Consider the following 19,442-nt stretch of genomic DNA (forward strand, 5'->3'; position numbering starts at 1 on the left):
CTGTACACTGGTTGGCAGAGGCTGATGGTTCGTTAAAACACTGAATCGCGGGGCGTGGATGAAACAAGCCCAGCCGGTGTATTCATCAAGTCCCAGAGTAGGAGCACTGATCAAGGATTTACTGACTAAGGCACAGTCTCCCAGAAAAATATCTAATTTTGTTCTCCACATGAAAGCAGGAAATGATTGCACTTGTTCTGTCTTAAAATTACTCTGAATTTTTTATTAAAAATAAAAGAAACAAGATGACAGCTTCGACAGACCTCACACTTCCTCCTGACCTTAATCACCCTCTCATTTTGATCTGCCGACACCCACGCTTAAATACGTTTCTGGGAAACAGTAGCTGTAGAGTTTGTGCACTGCAGGGATTCACAACTTGTCGTATGAGGAGAAACCTGGAAAAGCAAGGAAGCTACTCCTACTCTGAGGCTCCTGGTATACACAAAGACTGTAGGCTCCGGTTACTTCACTCAGCATTTGGTAGATGTAGGAGAAAAAGTCGGGTTGAGTGAAGATCGTGCCAAAGTGGTGGGTGCCGTACATGGCTCATATACTGTAACCCAGAGTTTGCCCCAAACAGACGCTTGCAACACAACCTGCACTGTAACCATGGCAGCTTTAGCATCACCCAGCAAAGAGGTATAACTTACCATAGAACTCTGGAGAGACTACAGCACCAACACTACTCAGGGCGACAACGCCCTCGTGCGCTCTGGTGTCCCACAGCTCTACAACCCACACGGAGCAGCTCACAGTTCAGACACTTACCTCCACGCGGGCAAAGAGGCGACCGGCGACAGAAAGAAAAAGGGCCTGGGTCTGAAAGACGCATTTTTCATTTGGCATTGTGAAGCAACCCCCTCTAGATTCAAGAGCATAAAATACTCTATTTTAGCGATATGCCAGAGGCTCCTTTATTCATAAAGCCAACACTCACAGAGTGTAACTAGGACCTTTCTTCACCAAACAATGGGAAGATCTGAAAAGGTGCGGGACCCTCCCCTTTCTACTTCTGTACAATCAACTGCAACTGCCAAATGTGTTGCCAAAAGTGTGCTTTATGTTTCTGAGCAACGCTGTGTCTGTGGCATTTCATCACACAGGGAAAATATAAATATGTCTATATATATTTATGTTTAGCAGACGAGGAGACGTTTTATTCCCCATCTCGGCGGTTTGTCTCGCCTCCTGTCACTCCCTTATCAAACCATGGTGCAGATGGTGTTGAGATTGGGGTCAAAGCGGACAACTTTCCCCTCAGCAGCTTTTGTGTTTGTGTTGTACATGGGATTTTCAAAAGTGGCCTGGCCATTGTTGTTCTCATGGACAGAACATCCTGTGTACTGCGCTTTATCTGTTTTCCTGGGGAACAAAGGGAGGTTGCATATTAGTTGAGAGACAGTATCCCAATTATCTCCTGTCCTGTAAACATGTTTCCATTATCTTGGTGTGGGCAGCTGCGCACCGTAAATTAGGCTGAATGGTAATTATCGTTGAAAAGAGGAGCCAGAGCAGCGCTAGGCTAGTTTACCGGTGGCTAACATAACGATGGGCACATAACCAGTGCTCGTACGGAGTACGGAGACGATGCATACCTTTGTTTGTAGAGATAAAAACCCAGGCCTGCGAAGATGAGGGCAAAGAAAGGCACAAGGATGGCAACAGCCACGGAGCTGCTGTTGGTGGAGCCGTTGGTTTCAGGATCAGCGAGCGTAACGTTTTCTCTCACGCTCAAACCTGGAGGAAAAAAAAAAAAGAGAACACATTAGGGGAAATAGTCGATATAATGTATGTGAAAGAACAGCAGCCCGAAAATGCTCCGATCAACTAAATAGCACAGGAAGAACAAAATGAAAGGCGTAATAGAAACATACGTCTCATCTGCTGGTGGCGATAATGGCGACGGTGATGATGTTGGCGACGATGATGAAGACGATCGCGATGATGACAAGTCGCGAACGCAGCAGTCACTTGATAACGATGACAACCGTAATGACTGCGCTGATAATGATCGCCGCGACTGTGATAATCTTGTAGAAGACAATGGCGGCGCGGTGACAACCGTAATGTCGGGCACAAAGAGATGAAGGACAAAGGCGAGGATAATCTACGCGGGCGCGATAATAGGCTGCAGTCAGCAGGTGCCGCAGCCACAACTTCATTGGTTTTAAGGATGGTGGATGGAGAAGGATGCTGAAGGATCATGATTAACATTTACACAACAGCAGAAACCGACCGGTGAGATGTGCATTTCAGAGCCAAAGCCAAATCTGACTGTATTCTTACATTTTGACCGTGCAGATATTCTATTCTATTACTGTATGAACCAATATGAGCCCCTTCACATTAGATCTTAGGCGTTCTTTACGTCTACACAGGCTCAGACATCCAAGTGAAGTAACAATAAGCTAAGCATATTATAAAGCGGAGCAGGGGCTTAATTTTAGGGCTGTGCTCATTTATTTCATCTTAAAATGGCAGAGAAGCGAGATGTGAGCGACAGAGGCTTCGCCGAATTTAAAAGGACACTCACCAAGTCTCTGCAGTCCAAACTGTCCGTAGTCTTTACCCTGTATGAAGCCCTGGAACACGTAGCTGCCACCGTCGGGCTCAGCCGAGACCTGGAGGAGGACAACCAGCACACAGGCGGCCCGGCTCGTTACGGGTAAATGAAGTAAAACGGGGATTTTTCCTGTCACCTGTCGCCAACGTGTTCCACCGCACATGAAGACTTGTACAAACGGTAGCTGTTAGAACACCTACCACATCAAAAGCAGCGCCGCTGTTTGTGTGCAGCCCCGCTATCAATAGCTCAGCGCAGCAGTTGCCTGTCACACCTTGTTATCAAGTGGACCTTGAAGTTTATTTTAGAAAACAAATCTCTACCAACAAATAAAGTGTTCCGCGCTTGTTAAAGATCCCTCAGGTCTGAGATGCAACTATAACTAAACAAGTACCGAGACGGAGACACACATCGCTACGGCGGTTGTTGCTAATTCTCATGTTTTAGTAAGTAACATGAACGAATGCTGCGGAAAGACATTTGCTTGATTAAGTCCACGTTGGGTTTACGTCGCGTCTAATTACAGACCCATTGTCTGCACAGCCATAACCTGCTCGCGCGGTAACGCAAACCTAAACACAACGCAGTCGCCTCTATTGGTTATTGACCAGCTGCTTGATATTCTGACGTATACTCACAAATCCGTCCATGGCCCAGGTCTCGTCCGTGATCCTGCTCAAGGAGCTGTGGGCCAGCGCTCTCGTGTGGTACAGCAGCAGCATCAAGCGGGCCTCCTGGCGCTTGAACACTCCTACAGGGACAGGAGGCAGGGGAAGGAAGCAGTGAGTGACAGGGAAGACGCGAGGCAGGAGCGGAGATATTATATACAGGAAGATACAGGGGAATGAAGAGGGAGGGAGAGAGAAAAGGTGGAAAAAATAGCCAAAGGCCGAGAGGAGGAGACGAGTGACTCGTGAGTGGGCAGTTAGTGGGAGCTGGTTCATGCCGCTGTCTGTGGAGCCCATAGTTAATTTTCACTCTCATGCATGAGATAATTTGGTGACTGACTGATTGACATGAGACCCCCTCGAAATAAATGGAAGTGACACGCAGAGGTAGTGAGGAGGGGGGGTGGGGGAGGGGGGGGGCAGATGATTTATAGATGACTCACCAGAGAGCAGAAACTCCACGCTGCTGTCGCTTAAGGTTACGTTGACTTTCCCCGTGGAGGCGTTAAAGCTGGTGACGGTTAAAGTCATGGGCTGCTTCTGGCCCTTGTAGTCGTACGAGCCCTTCCAGATAAAGTCGGGCGCGAAGACGTCGTCGGGAACTTCAGGGAGGGAGAGAGGAGCAGGTGCCTCATTAAATATACACAGGTACAGTATGTAAGACACAGTCGGGCTGGTTGGGATGAAACGGATCCCGAGATGACGGAGCTCATGCTGTCGTATGTAGGAAGTGGGTTTCTGACCTATGTGAGCGCCTGGTGATGGAGCAGCTCACCAGTGATTGCTCTCCATCCAGGTTTTTGCCTTCTCCATCTAATTTTGGCCCATAAACGCGCATCCTATTTGCGTTTATGCTGATTAACACACGCAGCCTCCACAGGTAAAACCCAACTCCAACTCATTGTCATTGAGAGCTAATTACCGCGCCTGTGTTCAATCTCACGGGGAAAAACAGCTACTCTAAATGCACGCAAAATGAAAGGCTCCAATTTGGTTGGTGTAAAAGACACGTTGAATCGGGACTTGAATCTCGGGAGACGCGTGTTCCGCGTTGGCAGCGCCGGATCTTGGAGCGGGTTCCGCCGTCGTCTCCGTCCGACCGGTCTCTGAGATCGTGTTTCAGCTGCTCTTCTAATCACGGGCACTTAAATTAGCTGTTTGATTCAAGATACTTAGCATTGGTAGTCGCCTAGATCAAAACTAAGGCGAGTGCCCTCGGTGATGTTAGATGAGTCACAGACCTGATGCAGATTTTGAAAATACCATTAAACACACGGTGAAAACAAATTGCCCTGATGTTTCAAAACTTCGAGTGGACGCGTTTGTCACGACGACACCGCGTTCACATGTTTCCACTCGCACCCACGCTTCAATGTAATTAGGTGTGAATGAAATCAACACATCAGCCCGATAACTTATCTTATACAATAACAATCTTTTGATGCATATTTGATGAATATCGTGTCTCTTATATGCTTCATTCTCAATTAATGATAATTAAATACATTCAGAGCGAGATAACTCTGGATTAACTCAATGAACTTGGCAAACCTTGTGTAATAGTTGCAAAGACTTTTAAAACTTGTGTTCATTATCCATTAGAAACAACAAATCAATCAAAATCGGGGCAAAAAGGTGAATGCTCACAGTTGCCATAAGAAAATTAGTAAGTAATTATTAAACAAGCCTCACTCACTGTCTGCACCAGACCTATGTTTGATGTGACAGGGCTTAAATGCATTTCTGCATCTAAAACACAGACGCATGACCTCTAGAAGTCTGACAAAGATATGCAAAGTCAAAACAATGCAATGCAAAGCCGCGAGCAGCCGATGACAAAGAGTTTGTTTGGTTTTTTTTATACTGCAGACGCAGTTGAACAGTCTGTGGAATTCAAAACTCACCGTTTATTTTGGGGCTGGGCGTCCCTGGTATGGGCTTGACAGTTTTCTCATGCGATTTGGATCCAACTGCGGGAGAACATAAATATGTATGTCCCAAAGATACAGCGAAACACACCGAGGCTCAGCAGCAGGCGCTGTCTGCACACGGGGTTGTCCCTCACTTCACTACAGCGGGTCTCTAGTGGCTCTTCAGCCGCAACCGCAACTCGACAAATCTCCCAAATCAAAGGCCTTCTCGAAGCGTCGAGTGAATGAAATGGTAAACAGGCGTGGAGCAATTAGTGGACGGAGCAGGAAACTTCACTGGCACCACAGATTAGCGGCTTATTTGACACCTCTCCTTGAGAAAGCAGCAGTAGCAAATGTCACCTAGTGTAGGAGAGCTTTATAATACTAATCAGGTGCTGTACACTTATACAGGCTGCAGGCCCTTCCACTGTAATGCAAATGGACAAACTTCCTCAAAGACTCCTGCTTCACTCTCTCCCCTTCCTCCTCACCTTCCCCTTCATTATGTGCCTCCGCGGACCTCCTCCGACCACATACCTCTGCACACAGGCACCTTGCCAGTCCAGCTGCCGTCAGACCGGCAGGCGCGGTGCTCCGAGCCCCCGGACAGGAAGTAGCCGGGCTGACAGGTGTACACCAGGGTGTAGCCGTACGAGGGCAGGTCCAGACCCACCACGTCAGCGTTGGCTGGGCTGCGCGGCTGCTTGCATGAGTGAGCTGCAGACGGAGGAGAGGGCGTCAGGACGCGATGAGACATCGTCTGAGACGTCCACACACACACACACACACACACACACACACACACACACACGCATGTACGCACACAGACATCGGATGATAAGCATTCAACAGGTGTGAGAGCGGAAGACTAATAGGATAAAGACCATTCTGTCTGCTATACATTAACCAAGATAATAATAAATCCATTCTGGTATGTAATGAAAGAACAGGAGGCTACAAAGTGGCGTTGTCCATAATAGAGAGAGGGTTAAAAAGAAACCCGCACACAAATAAATTAAAGCCTTATTGGATGTACTCAAGCAAGAAGTCATTTCTTAGCTTATTCAAATATTGTGTTTATAAAACACGCAGCCAGTGACATGCTTACTTTAAAAAGCTTTGCAGTAGTTTTATAAAAGCTCTACAAATAAAAGCCGTTTTTCATTTCCTCACAAAAGCACGTTTGGCTGAATATCTACCAACAACAAAACTCCAAGAATTAAAAAAAAAATGCAAATCGTCCCGGCTCCGCCAAAAACGCGGAGCGGGTTTCAGCAGTCAGGCTCCGAGGCGTCAACAGTGTGAAAATACAGTAGCTAAATATTATCGCGCTGATGAGCGAGGGAACGCGTCGCCAGCTGTCGAATGAGAGACAGCTGCAAGTGAGTCACAGGACCAAATGGGTCCTTCATGGCGTTTTAATGACGCTGGTGACGGTGGGCCGTGGATGGGACGCCAGCACCAGAACCAGTGTCTGGGCTTCAGGAGACCAGAGGACAAACCAGTCCTCTTGTTGGATTCTGAACCGGAGCTGCGTCGCTGGAGGAGCTACTGTTGACGCGACGTCGCCTCCAGTTCAACCCCCAACTTTCCTCACTTAAACTCAGTCTCTCCAGCTCCCACAGTTGCTGCTTACAGCATGTGCTTTGACTTCCTGCTCAATTCAAACACGAAGAATCCTTTGCCACAGTCGATCATTCACGTGTTACGCGCTTAACTGAGATGTGGACGCGTGGAGGAGGAGGCCGAGTGTATTGAGCATCCAGAGGAGCTGCAGAGTAAAACCTGGACCCGACAAACGCATTCACACATTTCACATGTGAAAGAAGCAAAGGGGCCTCATATTGTACGTTTTCCATAGAGCGTGTGGAGACCTAAGAGCTGAAGGGATAAATAAATAATCTGTCGTGTTTCTGTGTGAGCACGAGCCTGTGTAACCCCTTTAAAATGACAAACTGTCGCCACATGTCCGGGGCGCTTGTTCAGCCTGTAGACCATGAATACGGAAGACACTTACAAGGCACACGAATTGAGTTGTATCAAAGACATGTCACATCCCTCATCAAGTTTTGTTGACAGTGCCATAGTTATTTACACTTCAAACAGCACAGCAGGCTTTACTCCTGAGATTACACAGCCCTCAACAGACACTTTCACTCTGTCTGTCACCCAACATATAATGTTCACGGCTCAGAGTTGCCGTCTGTGGAGAAGTACACTAATTAGGGACACGGGCAGACAGAGGCGGCCCTTTGATGGATCTGTCTAAAGATGCATTTACACATACAGACAGAGTATAACTGTTGATAAGAGCTGGCAAATCTCTAATTCATTTAATATTTATCTATTGTGTTGAAGATGTGCGTTACAACCTCCCCCCTGCGTCTTTACTTCTCAGCAGCATATACACACAATGTCTTAAAACTCTGCGGTCTTTAACACTGACCATTGTATCTGTTGCATCTATAATATTTATCATGTTGATGATCCCTCCGGGTTTTTGCCTTCGCCAGCACTATAGGAGTCACAGGCTTCAATTTTAAATCAATTTAAGTGGCTTCACGGTAACAGAAGAGCATTTAATCATAGAGAAAGGCATTTCAGAGGATTTACGTCTGTGTTGTGACCGAGGGTCAAGTTTCAGGCCTATATAGAAGCACTCATACTCAAATATATAAGCACAGTTTCCGCTGGATCCGTCTACAGCACCTGACTGCATCACATGTGAATGCAAATGATGACTTAGACCCATGTGTTTGAATAAAACTGGGCTGGTTACAAGAAGCCATGCAATAAAGTCATACCTATGCACACACACAAGCTGTGCTTTAATTGATGACATTTCTTAATTAGATGAATATGTATTATGCTTTAGGTGGTATTAGTTTGAGGTGTACCTAATAAACTGCAGCCACAGTAAAACAGAGCATGCACATTTTCAAAAACTATTCCTCCTCCCATTAACACAGGCATAAATCTGTGCTGCAGAGGACGACGCTTAGCATTAGAATGTTTCTGCTTCCTCAGCAAAAAAAAAAAACGTCTGAGAAATTCTAGTGGGTGCTACATCTTCGGGGTTATGAAATCAAGATTACTACATATCATTTGAATTCCTATATCACAAAGCTCAGGTGTTTACTCTGTAAGTGCACAGTAAAAGGGCAGACGATCGGGAGATTCAAACGTTCCCATGAAAAACGCTGGAGTTGATAGGGACCCCGCTGAGACGCTGGCCTGCACACAAAGCAGGAGAAGCATTTTGCTTGGCTAAGCAGAGGCCGCGTTGAACTGCACAGTCCCAGCTTTGCGTTGGTCCACGGTTAAGGTAGTTCAAAGCAAATTACAGCAATCAGTCTCCGAATGACTGGGACGGCAGGTTGATTGATGCGCAGGGCTGCAATCTACTTGGTCAAAGGCTACATCAGGGTAGAGGAGGCGGAGAGAGGCATCAGCGGAGGACCAGACGGGTCCCGGGCGGCCGGCAAGGCAGAAAAACGCACACTAAACAGCTGAGTGACAAACCAGCGAGCACTCACGGATGCAGGTCGGCTGGACGCCGGTCCAGGTGAGGTCTGGCAGGCAGATCCGAGTGGTGGAGCCCTGCAGTAGGTGTCCCTGCTGGCACTGGAAGTCCACTCTGCTGCCCACCTGGCCACCAACACACAGTCAATACACTGATGCAAATGCCAATAGGCTCCTAGCGTCAAATCTAAAGAGCTGAGGAGAGAATGCGGCATGTTAAGATTTTTTTTCTTTCCTCCTTTTTAATGATTATCTGTAGCGCGTAGAGGCAGATGGAGACTATTCCTAGAGGCGATGGCCCATATTCTGCTCTGAACTGATGCACAGACATCAGACATCGGGAAGCTTTTAGTGAAACCAAACCGTCTTCCGTTATCTTAAAGCTTATTATTTTCAGCCGTCCTCAAAAAAAAAAAAAAAAAAAAAAAAAACGGCGCCGTCTGCGCAAGTTCGTGTCAGATTTCAGACGGCGGCGAAGATCTTTGGCGCGGTACAAAAAACGACGACGACGCAGCCGTGAACGTCACAAGCACTGATCCTAATAATAAGCTCCTTCTGCCTTCGTTTGTTCATCTGGGACAGTTTTAACATCAGACATTCCGCTGAATGTGGCAGATAAATTATTTGCACTAAGCTTGGAAGTGACACTGCAGGAAGCGAAAAATAGCAGCTTAAAGGGAGGACGCCAGCGGTCAAGGTTTCATTTCTCATTCAGGTCTTTTGCTCACACTCCTGTTTAGACCTTACACAGTCATTAACCCACAATCCCGAAGCAAAAACAAGTCTGTTCTGATTATTAAAGTATTCTGACACTAACTACCTACAAACTATGCCCAACGAGGTTCATCCCGTCCCTCCCCGGGGCGTCTGTGGGCTTTAGGTCAGTGGGAGACTTGCCCTGAAGCCTCTGCACTGCTGGAAGGTGAACCATCGCCTGTCTCAGCCTGTCTTCATCTGGAGGAGGACTGATCTGTATTTGGCTGCACTGATCCTCCAGCTTCTGAGCAGCAAACCTGTGGCTGCCCCCGAGAAGCACCTTTCTACAGTGTGATCTGCTTCATGTCTGATGTTTAAGGTGTTGAAGTGCTCGACATGGTTCAATATTTATTTGTATATTCTTGGGCCGAAACACGGAGGTAAATGCATCCTAAAGCAAACATCACGCCTTGATCATCATGGGCTGTTGTGTGTTGTGACTGATACAAAGGTCGGGCATCGAGTTAAAACTCTACAACACAACGGAACGAGAAAGGTGCCAGATGAATAAATAAATACTGTGCAGCCACTACAGACAGAGGAATCCTGTCTCACACTCATGGCCAACACGTTACACTTGCACCCACATAACATCATCCAAAGGAATAAATAATCACTTTTTTTTTTTTTTACCTTAAAACCCGTTGTGTAATTCATGAAGCCGTGCTCGGGCGTCCCTGGGTTTTCACACGTGGATCTCGTGGGCTCTGGAACATGAAATCATTGTCGCGATGAGCGGAGTGTGAACGAGGGGCAAGCAAAGATAATGATGAAGCAATTTTTCTCCGGTGTATCGCGAACCACTACAATTAGTCGAGCGTCACGGCAACATGAGCAGTATTCTAGTGTCTGACAGTGAAATCGTCTGCCGTGGAAAGACTCTTAATAACCGACGACACCAAGTTTTTTTTTTAGTCTCACTTGAAAAATGTATTGATGCCATTTGTGTTTATGTTCTGAAAAAACATGCGGTTCTGTCCGGTACCTATGCACTGAGGCCGCGAGCCGCTCCAGGTGCCGTCCTGCTGACACACGCGTGTGCTCGACCCCACCAGCACGTAGGGGGCGCTGCAGCTGAACGTCACCTCCGACCTGAAGATGAAACTGTGGCCCTCCCTCCGGCCATTGGCAGGTGACGCGGGGTCCCCGCAAAACTTGGCTGCGTTGGGAAAAAAAAATGCGCAACAGCAACAAATCACCAATACGATAATGCAATACTGCACTAGCACAAGCGTTACATTTCAGGAGATTCAGCTTGGCAGCAAAGAGGTAGCGAGCGAGGTCACGACCCTCAGTTTCAGATCAAAATAATTAGCACGCGCTACATTAATTTGTGACAGGGCTCCGAGGTTAATGCAGCTGGAGGCTCCTGCTGCCACCGCCGCTCTCCATGTTCCTCCTGTGACGCCGCCTCATCGTTTGGTGTCAGGCTGTCGGATTATCACCGTCGCCCCTCCGATTTATTGCTTATAGACATCTAATCAAATTGACTGGAATAATTTAGGCTGAGTTGGCTTGATGGAGGGGGAAGCCATCCATTTTACAGTCTGCAGTGTGCATCTCCTCATCGATCTTCGCTGTATGTGCGGTTGGAGATATTAATGGCCTATAACCGTGCTGAGCTACTGGCCGGCGGTACAGTGGGAGGCTCAGACGCTCAGTATGTGGAGGAGGACAGAGGATGCTGACGATCACAGCGCTACAGCAGCCAGCCAATAATAAGGCGGGCGTCCTCTCCTCTCCAGACCTGACGTGCGCCGCTGTGTGTAGGTCTGGAGACAGAGATAAGTTCGCACTTGCTCTTTCCCTTGAAGTCAGAAACTAAAGGGACTTCCCAGAGCCAATCCCTGACATAATAGATATCTAGTGAACGAGGAGATTAGAATCCAGTCCGTGCAGGGATGTCTGAATAAAGCCATTACCGCGAATACGGTTATCTCAGAAACAAATCCTCGTGTTCAGAGACGTATCTTCCCCGGGAAAATATGTTTGCCCGCACTGTAGGTCTCCCCCCTGAAAACGGCGCGATGTAAGTTTAACTATCAAGCGCCGGAGCGGCGATTTTGATGCGACAACGAATAAAGATGCAAATGTCGGCCCGGATCCAAACAGGGCTGGCGTCGTTTGTCAAACGGCATTGTGACGTTTAGTATTCCGATGACATTTTTGGAGGTTTGACGGCGCAGGCCAAACAGGTGACACGCACATCAGTCAAAAGCCTCAAGCCTCATGGAAATAATATACAGCTTTATGGATATATAAGAGAAATGGCCCGCGGCCAAACCAAGCTCAGCATATTTATTGTGCCCGTGAGTGTAGGTGGGCGAGCGAGCGAGAGACTAACCACACACACTGGATCTCTCTCTCTCTCTCTCTCTCTCTCTCTCTCTCTCTCTCTCTCCGCTTCCTTGATGAATTATCAATGCTTTGAGGTAATCAGTATGCAGGGGCCAGATTCAAAGTTGAGATCACAGTGTCATCCCTGCAGACACATGAACTTGATTCTCAGACAGCATCGTTTGCTCTCTCTCTCTCTCTCTCCCCCCAAGTGCTGTTACGGGGAAGAATGAGTGTGCATCTTAACCTTGAACGTACAGATTTTTTTTCTAAAAGCTGCTCAGACTGATTTCTGCACCGGCTGTATTTCAGTAGTTTCAAAAGTTTCGAGCACACATAATCGCCGTGTATTTCTTTAATAAACGCACCAAGTTTCACACAAGTGCATCACGTTTCCGTGGAGCACGTCCGTTTCGTTTCGCTTCGTTTCCCCCTCTCTCTGAGGGGAAACATCAGCGATCATCTCACACTTAGATGAAGCATTGTGTGCATTTACAGAAGCTCTATGCACCACATCCATCCGATAATGCAGCGTGTGTACAGTGAGGATCGGCCGTGTTACTGTATTACACGCACTAAGTACAAGTTCGCCTCTTAATAATGGCTTCACGATTTATAGACTACCACCTGTGACTGCTGCAGATAGTGCAGCGCTGACATTTTAATGAATAGATAATGGCTTTTTCCACACCAAATATGATCAGCACTTTCTTCCCCATCGTTCCCGTTTTCCAGACTCATTCATTTCCCTCAGCCAACCTCGGGAATTTCTCGCCAGCCTTCGTCAGGCGGCAAGGCGCGGCGGCGCCGCACGTCTGGAGGAGCCGGGTCCTCCACAGATGTTTGGTATCGATCAAAGTGGATTTGTGTCAGACGTCGCACCGGCTCGGGACGCGTTTTTGGTCTCGTGTGGCGAAACCATCAAACGTAATTACTACATCAAAAACACTGATGAGATGAGACACATTGAGCGCTAACGTAACAGAACAGACACATTTAGGCCTTCACAAAGTTTCAGATTGGAGTGTTTTGAACCATACTCCTAATTGTTGTAGACATCATGTAGATATTTTAGATTTACTCTACTGTTATTTAGTTTCTGAGCTGATGAAACGTCTTATAAAACCAAAACCAGGCCTTCGCGTACAGTATTTGCTTATAATCAGATCCTTCACCGTTCTGCTCAATCTCCCGTCAGCGCTGAGGAGACAGTGGTGTTCACGCTGACTTATGTAAAGAGGAATAAATGACTGCAATGTGGCACTGAGAAAAGCAAATGGCTGCATGAGACACTGTGCTTAGAGTTACATGATCACAAACACTAGCAGTCTGTCAGCTGGATCTTAGATGCTTAATACCCAAATGGGACCGCGCTCGCCTGACTGAACACAGCCACAAGCATCACATTATGTCATTAGCATAAATTACTGGAGAGCATAGAAGTGAATGTAGAAGTAGTTCTTTTTAAATAGGCTCATGGGTATCAGGTTTTGAATCCCTTGATCCAACATGTGGAAAGAGAACAGAGCAGAGAACCAGCGCCGCATCCGGGTTCTGACTCCGTGTTTAGTGGACATCAGAGGTTCTGGGACAACAGGGCTTCATTAATCAGAGGCTGTGATGCAGGATGTACCACTTCAACATACGAGGCTTTTGTTCTGGATGAATGCGCATAAATTATTTAGTGGCATTTGTTTTTATTCTGCTTAGCCTTAAGGATAAAAAAAAAGCATACGTACTTTAAGCCTTCTTGATATTTTGATTCTGTGTGAGTGATTGCTTCTGATGACGATGACGCGCTCTTAAGCGGGCTCGTCGTGGGTTATTATTATGTTGCAATCATATATTTTAAAAAGGCATCAGAGCAGATAAAGAGCATCAGACTCTGATCAGCTTCAACTGGAACAAAAGATTAGTTCACTTTTTATTTAATGAAGAATCTCAAGAGGAGGTTTGAAAAATAAACTAATGAAGTAAAATGTCCTTGTTTATAATATTGCAATTACATGGACAAAAATGTATTCATGCCTTTTTGTATTAAACGTGACAGACTCTCACAAAAAGCGCTCATTGTTGTAATGACGAGCAACACTAGTAATGACTGCGCTGCACCTCTGCAGCACTGTCTTATTTAATTTGTGTTATAATTTAGCTTTTTCACCTGGACCCTGGTGTTAAACTCGGAGTTGCGCGTGAATTTCATTAATTTAATTACTTCAGATAAACTCCAAAGGGTCAAGCGGCGAAGTGATGTAACAGAGCCTGACGAGGGGAAAACAAGTGAAGAGTATAGCGGCGAGTGGGTGAGACAAAAACGAGCGTGTGCAAGTGCCCGTGGCCCAGATACCTGCTTTAGACCTGACCTCCAATGGTTTTGGACGACTGCATTATTATAGTTCTCGGGATTTTTGGACACAACAGGGTAAAGCAGAAAACCAGCCTCTCTGAATGCATTTGATTTGGCTGGTGAGTTATAATTAAAAGCTTCGTCCCTCTGCTTTTTCTCTAAGTGCAACACTTCAGGTGCTTGATAATGTTTGATGGGACAAAAGACTCGACTGCTCGCTCTGCGATCGAATCAGAAATGTCACAAAGAGCATTTCTGTGCAAACACGAGGAGATCTCCTCCTAAGAAGTGCAGAATTATGGCTGAAGGACGGAGCGGTGACTCACGCAGGCACTGAGGCAGGTCTCCCGTCCACGTTCCGTTGCCGGTGCACGTGAGCACAGCGGGGAAGGACAGCTCATAGCCGGGCAGACAGCTGTAGCTCACGCTGGTACCCCACTCCAGGACGGAGCCCTCCAGGAGGCCGTTGGGGATCGCTGGAGCTGCAGGACACTTCACCACTGTGGAACCGACCAGAAGACGTGAAAAACGTGAAAAAGATCAAAGTCAAACTTTTAAAGTTTTATATCTATAGGGTAGAATTTAAATCCTTGAACATGTGTTTTGGTGATGTGAATGAGAGAAACATTGGCGGTCTTGAGGATGTTTATTTTGACAGACAGAAACAGGAAAATTAAAAGTCATAAAAGGAAAAAGTGGCGCTTCCTTTCATCTTGGAAGCAGTAAACCACCAGAGCCACAAGACGTAAGGACAGCACAGCCAGCTGTAAACAGTGGGTGGAGATAATTACTATGATTTATGCGAATTTACAGGGACAGGCTGGTGTCTGCCTTTCTAATTAAATCAAGACACCTGTAATTTTTAAACCTGTAATTCTTACAGGCTTCATGTTACCATTTATCTTTAGAATGATCACACATTTGATAAACTGTGTCCCAGGGTGCTTCGGCGGCGCTTCTTTTTAAAGACACAGCAGGTTTGGGAGCTGGTTTAACAGAAACACGCTTTGTCAGATTCCCCGTTTTATTACACAGCATGCTGCAAATTACAGTGTTATCTGACAGTATTAAAAAGCATTAGAGCTGGCACAAGTTCTCCAATTCGCACTGCAACTGCAGTAAAAATAAGATCTGTGGTCCAAAGTAATGATTCGTGGTTTGACTGCGACTGTGTGGGACTTTCCTGCTGTTACTGTTTGGAGTACACGGAATTCTTTGTGGGAAACAAGGAGACATCTTGTGTCTGCGTCAGCCGTAAACTTTTTGCTCAACAATTGTAATAAATGAATACGTAATAAAGCTGGCACACTTGGAGATGGACCCATGGGATGCAGATGGGATATGGGTTTTAGGGACGTGAATAAATTATAGCAGTTGTTTTATACCATTACTATTCTCCCTTAACACCCACCATTTCCCTAAGTCTCTTTTTTTTTAGATATGCTCATGCATGAACTAAGATCTGCAGATGGAAGTCAGGCTCCATCCGGGCTTCACGACGGTCCGCCGGATCAGACGCTCCGTTCACAAATCCACTTCCTTAAACTGTCACGTCGACGCAAAGGCTTTCAGGTTCGGCCTCATCGTTTTGGCAGCGCCGGTCGTTCGCACTTAACTCGTACATGGAGCGACGGGGACGCACAGTTTGACCCACGTGCAGCTACGCCGGACGCACCGGTACCGGCACCGGGCCTGCGATGGCCTGGACCCGCTCCTGCTTCCACGCTCCCAGCAGGTTTGACCTTTCCTTTGAATGAGCAGTCGCTTTGGGCACTGCAGGCCTGAAGACATCCCTCTGATGTAAACGCCCACCAAACGCCACAAAAAACAAACTAGTTCTAATGCTAATAAAGTGGCATAAAAAGGAAAGCACATCATTTAGAGATGATTCAGATCCAACCTAAAAGCAGGTTAAGAATTTAAACTTGAAGGCACATTATTATAGATTTCTACAGTAAATGTGGAGGAAGCCACTGTGATGTTCTCACTTTTACTTCAAGGTGAGGTGTTGTCTGTTCTTTGCTGCCCAGCGATGCAAACATATTTCCATAAGGACATTCTGCTGCAGGGCACAATGTATAAGCTTCAGAAGTCTGTTTGAGAAGCTGCTTGGGCCTTGACACGCCGTGAATAAAACCACACTGACACACTGTGTTTTTTTCCTTAGATTTTCTTCTAGAAACGTCTTTGCTTCCCTTTGATGTTGATGAATTAGTAAAAAAAAAAAAAAAATGTCTTGACTTTGGGATTTTCACGTTGTTGATCTGCGGCCCTGGAAAAAGCAGACGCTTCAAACTGAATTAGCACTAAAATGCCCAGCTGGATGCCGTAAAGTGGAAAGACGGCCGCCTCCCTACAGCACACGCCTGCGTGACGGGGAGAGGATGAGCGAGAGGACGGGACAGATGGACCAAGAATATGCTGGCGCAAGTAGGTAAATTACACTGATTAGAGGAGTAGGCCTGCAAATCCCAGAAGCGCAACGTTGGAAATGACTTTAAAAGACAAAGGCACGGGTGGCAGGCAGGACACGGAGGCAGAGAGTGTCCCCGTTTTCCTAAGTAGCTCTAAGCAGCATTAGTGCCTCTTAGCTGAACACGCCAAACCTGGGATTCAGACCGAATCCTTGCTGGGCGAGGCTTAGTGTGTTTACATCACACACACACGCACGCAAACACACACACACACACACACGCTGCTGCACCAGCGCCAATGCCTGCACATTAAGTGCACAATTCTCCACAGAGCCAGCGCACGTGCAGCCTCCTCGTCTGCTTTAGTCTCAAACTCCCCTCGTCCCTTCCTCGCTCTGACGTGAACCCCCCCCCCCCTCCCTTCCTCCCTCCCCCCTCTCGTTTCCCCGCGGCGCCCCATCTAAATCTACGACAAGATGACAAACGCCCGGCGCCGCCTTGGTTGCTGACGGTTCACCCCGCCTGAACCGCCGCACCTCGACTCAACCATGAACCCAACCATGCAAAAAAAGGTGAGTGATCTTATTGGAGGAGGAGAAGTGCAAAGGGAAGAAAAATTCCCCCTGTTTTTCTGACACCGCCAACACATGCCCCGGTTACCGGCAAGCTGCTCCGCTGCTCGTCCCAGATAGTCCGGGACAATGGGAGAGGAAGGGAGCGGCGCCAGGAGAAGGTGGAGCGCGCTGAGCGTCTCGCAGGTCAGCGCGCGCCGTGGGAGCACCTGCGTCCGCACGCATGAGCGCGGCCGCCGCGTCATCGCATGCGGACGGGCGATTGTCGGCGTTGCGACGCGTGAGAGCGGGCGTGATGCTGAGAGGGAGGCTGAGCTCCGGGGGTTCCGGGGGCCCAGCGCCTCCGCTGACACGGACCGCGGACATAGTGCAGTGGTTAAAAATACACTGGAAAAGGATGTGTGTCAGTCTGGATGCTGCAAACAAGACAAGGTGGTACAGAGACTTAGTCGGAATCAGGAAATCAGTTTGATTCCCCGTCCTTCAATAACCTCTGTGTTTATCGCCTCGGCGCCGTCTCACGTCTGCCAGCGCGCGTGTCGCTTTTATTCACACGCTGCCGGGTTTTTTTTGCTGCCTTTCTGCTCCTCAGGAGGCAAACGCAACACCCGGCCACTTTCCCCTCAGCGGCGGATGGGAAACGGTTCCTTAGCAACAATGAGCCTCCGCTCTCCCGGCGGCGCGTCCCTCGTCTGCGTCGCCGCACGCGCCCGTTCGTCCCTTGCGTTCGGGGGTTCGAGGCGCACGTGCTCGCGCGCGCCGCCGCTCGTGGATCATCCATCAGAAAGCGGCGCGAGGCCGATGCGCGATGGCGACCGGCGCCCGTTCGTGCGCCTTTAACTTTGACGCTGACCAGACTCGCAGGGCTCCCGCTGACTTCAGAGAGGAGGCTGGTGATTAAGTGCTGGAGAACAATTAGAAGGATGCTCGCTATGATGAAGGGGACTTGCTAGTCATCCATCATCAGGTGTCGGAGGCACCGTGAGCCTTGGCTCCGCGCCAGCACAGGTGCACCTCGGGGTGCAGGTGTTGGTGAGGAATGGCTTCGTCCTGCCGAGCTCCAAGGGGCCACATCTGTTCCATGTGTGTTTATTAGGCCTTAAAATATAGCAGCGCGTTAGCACGAGGCTTAACGTAGTTGTGTGTTTACTATAAATGGCTTTGTCAAAACAGATGCACGTGTGTGAACATCAGCGTGAAGTGAGCGTTTGGGTCTGGTTCTGTGAGTGTTGATGACGCTTCCATATGAGCCCGACGGTGATGAAGGTGGACGGTGATGAAGGTGGGCGGTGATGAAGGTGGACGGTGATGAAGGTGGGCGGTGATGAAGGTGGACGGTGATGGAGGTGGGCGGTGATAGAGGTGGGCGGTGATGAAGGTGGACGGTGATGAAGGTGGGCGTGTCCTCACCCTGGCACGCCGGCGCGCCGCCGCTCCAGGTGCCGTTGCTGGTGCAGGTGACGGTGGCGCCGGCGCCGCCTCCCGCCATCACGAAGCCCGGCTGGCAGGCGAAGGTCACGTTCTGCCCCACCGTGAGGTCGTCCCCGAAGCGGAGGCCGTTGGCGGGGACCCCGGGGTCGCCGCACGCAATCACTGAAACAAACAGTCAAACAAACAGGCCAAACAGAAGAGGGCGCGATTTCAGTCATTCCAAAGTGAGTCGTTGTAACAAAAAAGACCACAAGAAGAAATATGTCTGTCAGCTTCATGCAACTGAGCAATTAAAAACAAACTCTGGTGTTGATTTGACCTGTGGTGGGAAGATGCAAACATGTAAATCCTCCCCATCTTGTCATAATGACCCTAATATTAACTCTGAACGTTCCAAACGTGCTCGTGACTCCATCAGCCTGTTTTATTTAAGAGAAGAGCTCACTATAAATAATAACAAAGCTGCAGAGCTCTTCCCCACCAGCGAGTTTTGTCTCTCCTCCTTTATTCTTGGCGTCTTCTCAAGGCAGGATCTCTCCAAAGTAAACAGATGGCTGTACTGGCCCACTGCATGTTCAGGTCCTAACCTAGCGCTATCTCTGATAGAAATGTGAGGTGCCAGCCTCCATTTGATTGCTTTTTAATGGCACTTGTTCCATCTCGCCGTGCTAATTTGCGCCTAATTATTTTAAAATCTTCCCTGACTTGTTCACCTTAATGTAAGAAGCCATTTTGACGCATATGGCTGTTTCTGCAGCCGCCTCCGCCCTTAAATTAATCTGTTTGTTTATTTTCAGTCGCTGCCAAGGACTTCAACACTTGGATGTTTTTATAATTGCTGGGGGAGACTAACTTTGCCTCCTGACAAGATCCATATGAGAGCCGCTAATTGTGAGCGCTGAAGAATCTGTGTCCC

The 19,442-nt window shown here is 47.9% G+C and overlaps 1 protein-coding gene across 7 annotated transcripts in view; it reads right to left on the reverse strand.

The window, feature by feature from the left end:
• Positions 1-892: 892 nt before the first annotated feature.
• Positions 893-19,442, reverse strand: part of LOC114843637 (CUB and sushi domain-containing protein 3-like) — a 146,494-nt gene continuing 127,944 nt past the window's right edge. For all 7 annotated transcript variants that reach the window (XM_029130369.3, XM_055503009.1, XM_055503007.1 and 4 more), the window contains 12 exons: positions 18,506-18,688; positions 14,436-14,609; positions 10,411-10,584; positions 10,059-10,132; positions 8,684-8,795; positions 5,685-5,864; positions 5,139-5,204; positions 3,678-3,836; positions 3,205-3,317; positions 2,537-2,624; positions 1,599-1,740; positions 893-1,365 (listed from right to left, as the gene is read on the reverse strand). In XM_029130369.3, the coding sequence (XP_028986202.1) occupies positions 1,206-1,365; positions 1,599-1,740; positions 2,537-2,624; positions 3,205-3,317; positions 3,678-3,836; positions 5,139-5,204; positions 5,685-5,864; positions 8,684-8,795; positions 10,059-10,132; positions 10,411-10,584; positions 14,436-14,609; positions 18,506-18,688 (1,625 nt within the window). In that variant the 3' untranslated portion in view covers positions 893-1,205. The remainder of the gene's footprint in view (positions 1,366-1,598; positions 1,741-2,536; positions 2,625-3,204; positions 3,318-3,677; positions 3,837-5,138; positions 5,205-5,684; positions 5,865-8,683; positions 8,796-10,058; positions 10,133-10,410; positions 10,585-14,435; positions 14,610-18,505; positions 18,689-19,442) is intronic.

Source organism: Betta splendens, chromosome 16, assembly GCF_900634795.4.
Source record: "Betta splendens chromosome 16, fBetSpl5.4, whole genome shotgun sequence".
NCBI lineage: Eukaryota > Metazoa > Chordata > Actinopteri > Anabantiformes > Osphronemidae > Betta > Betta splendens.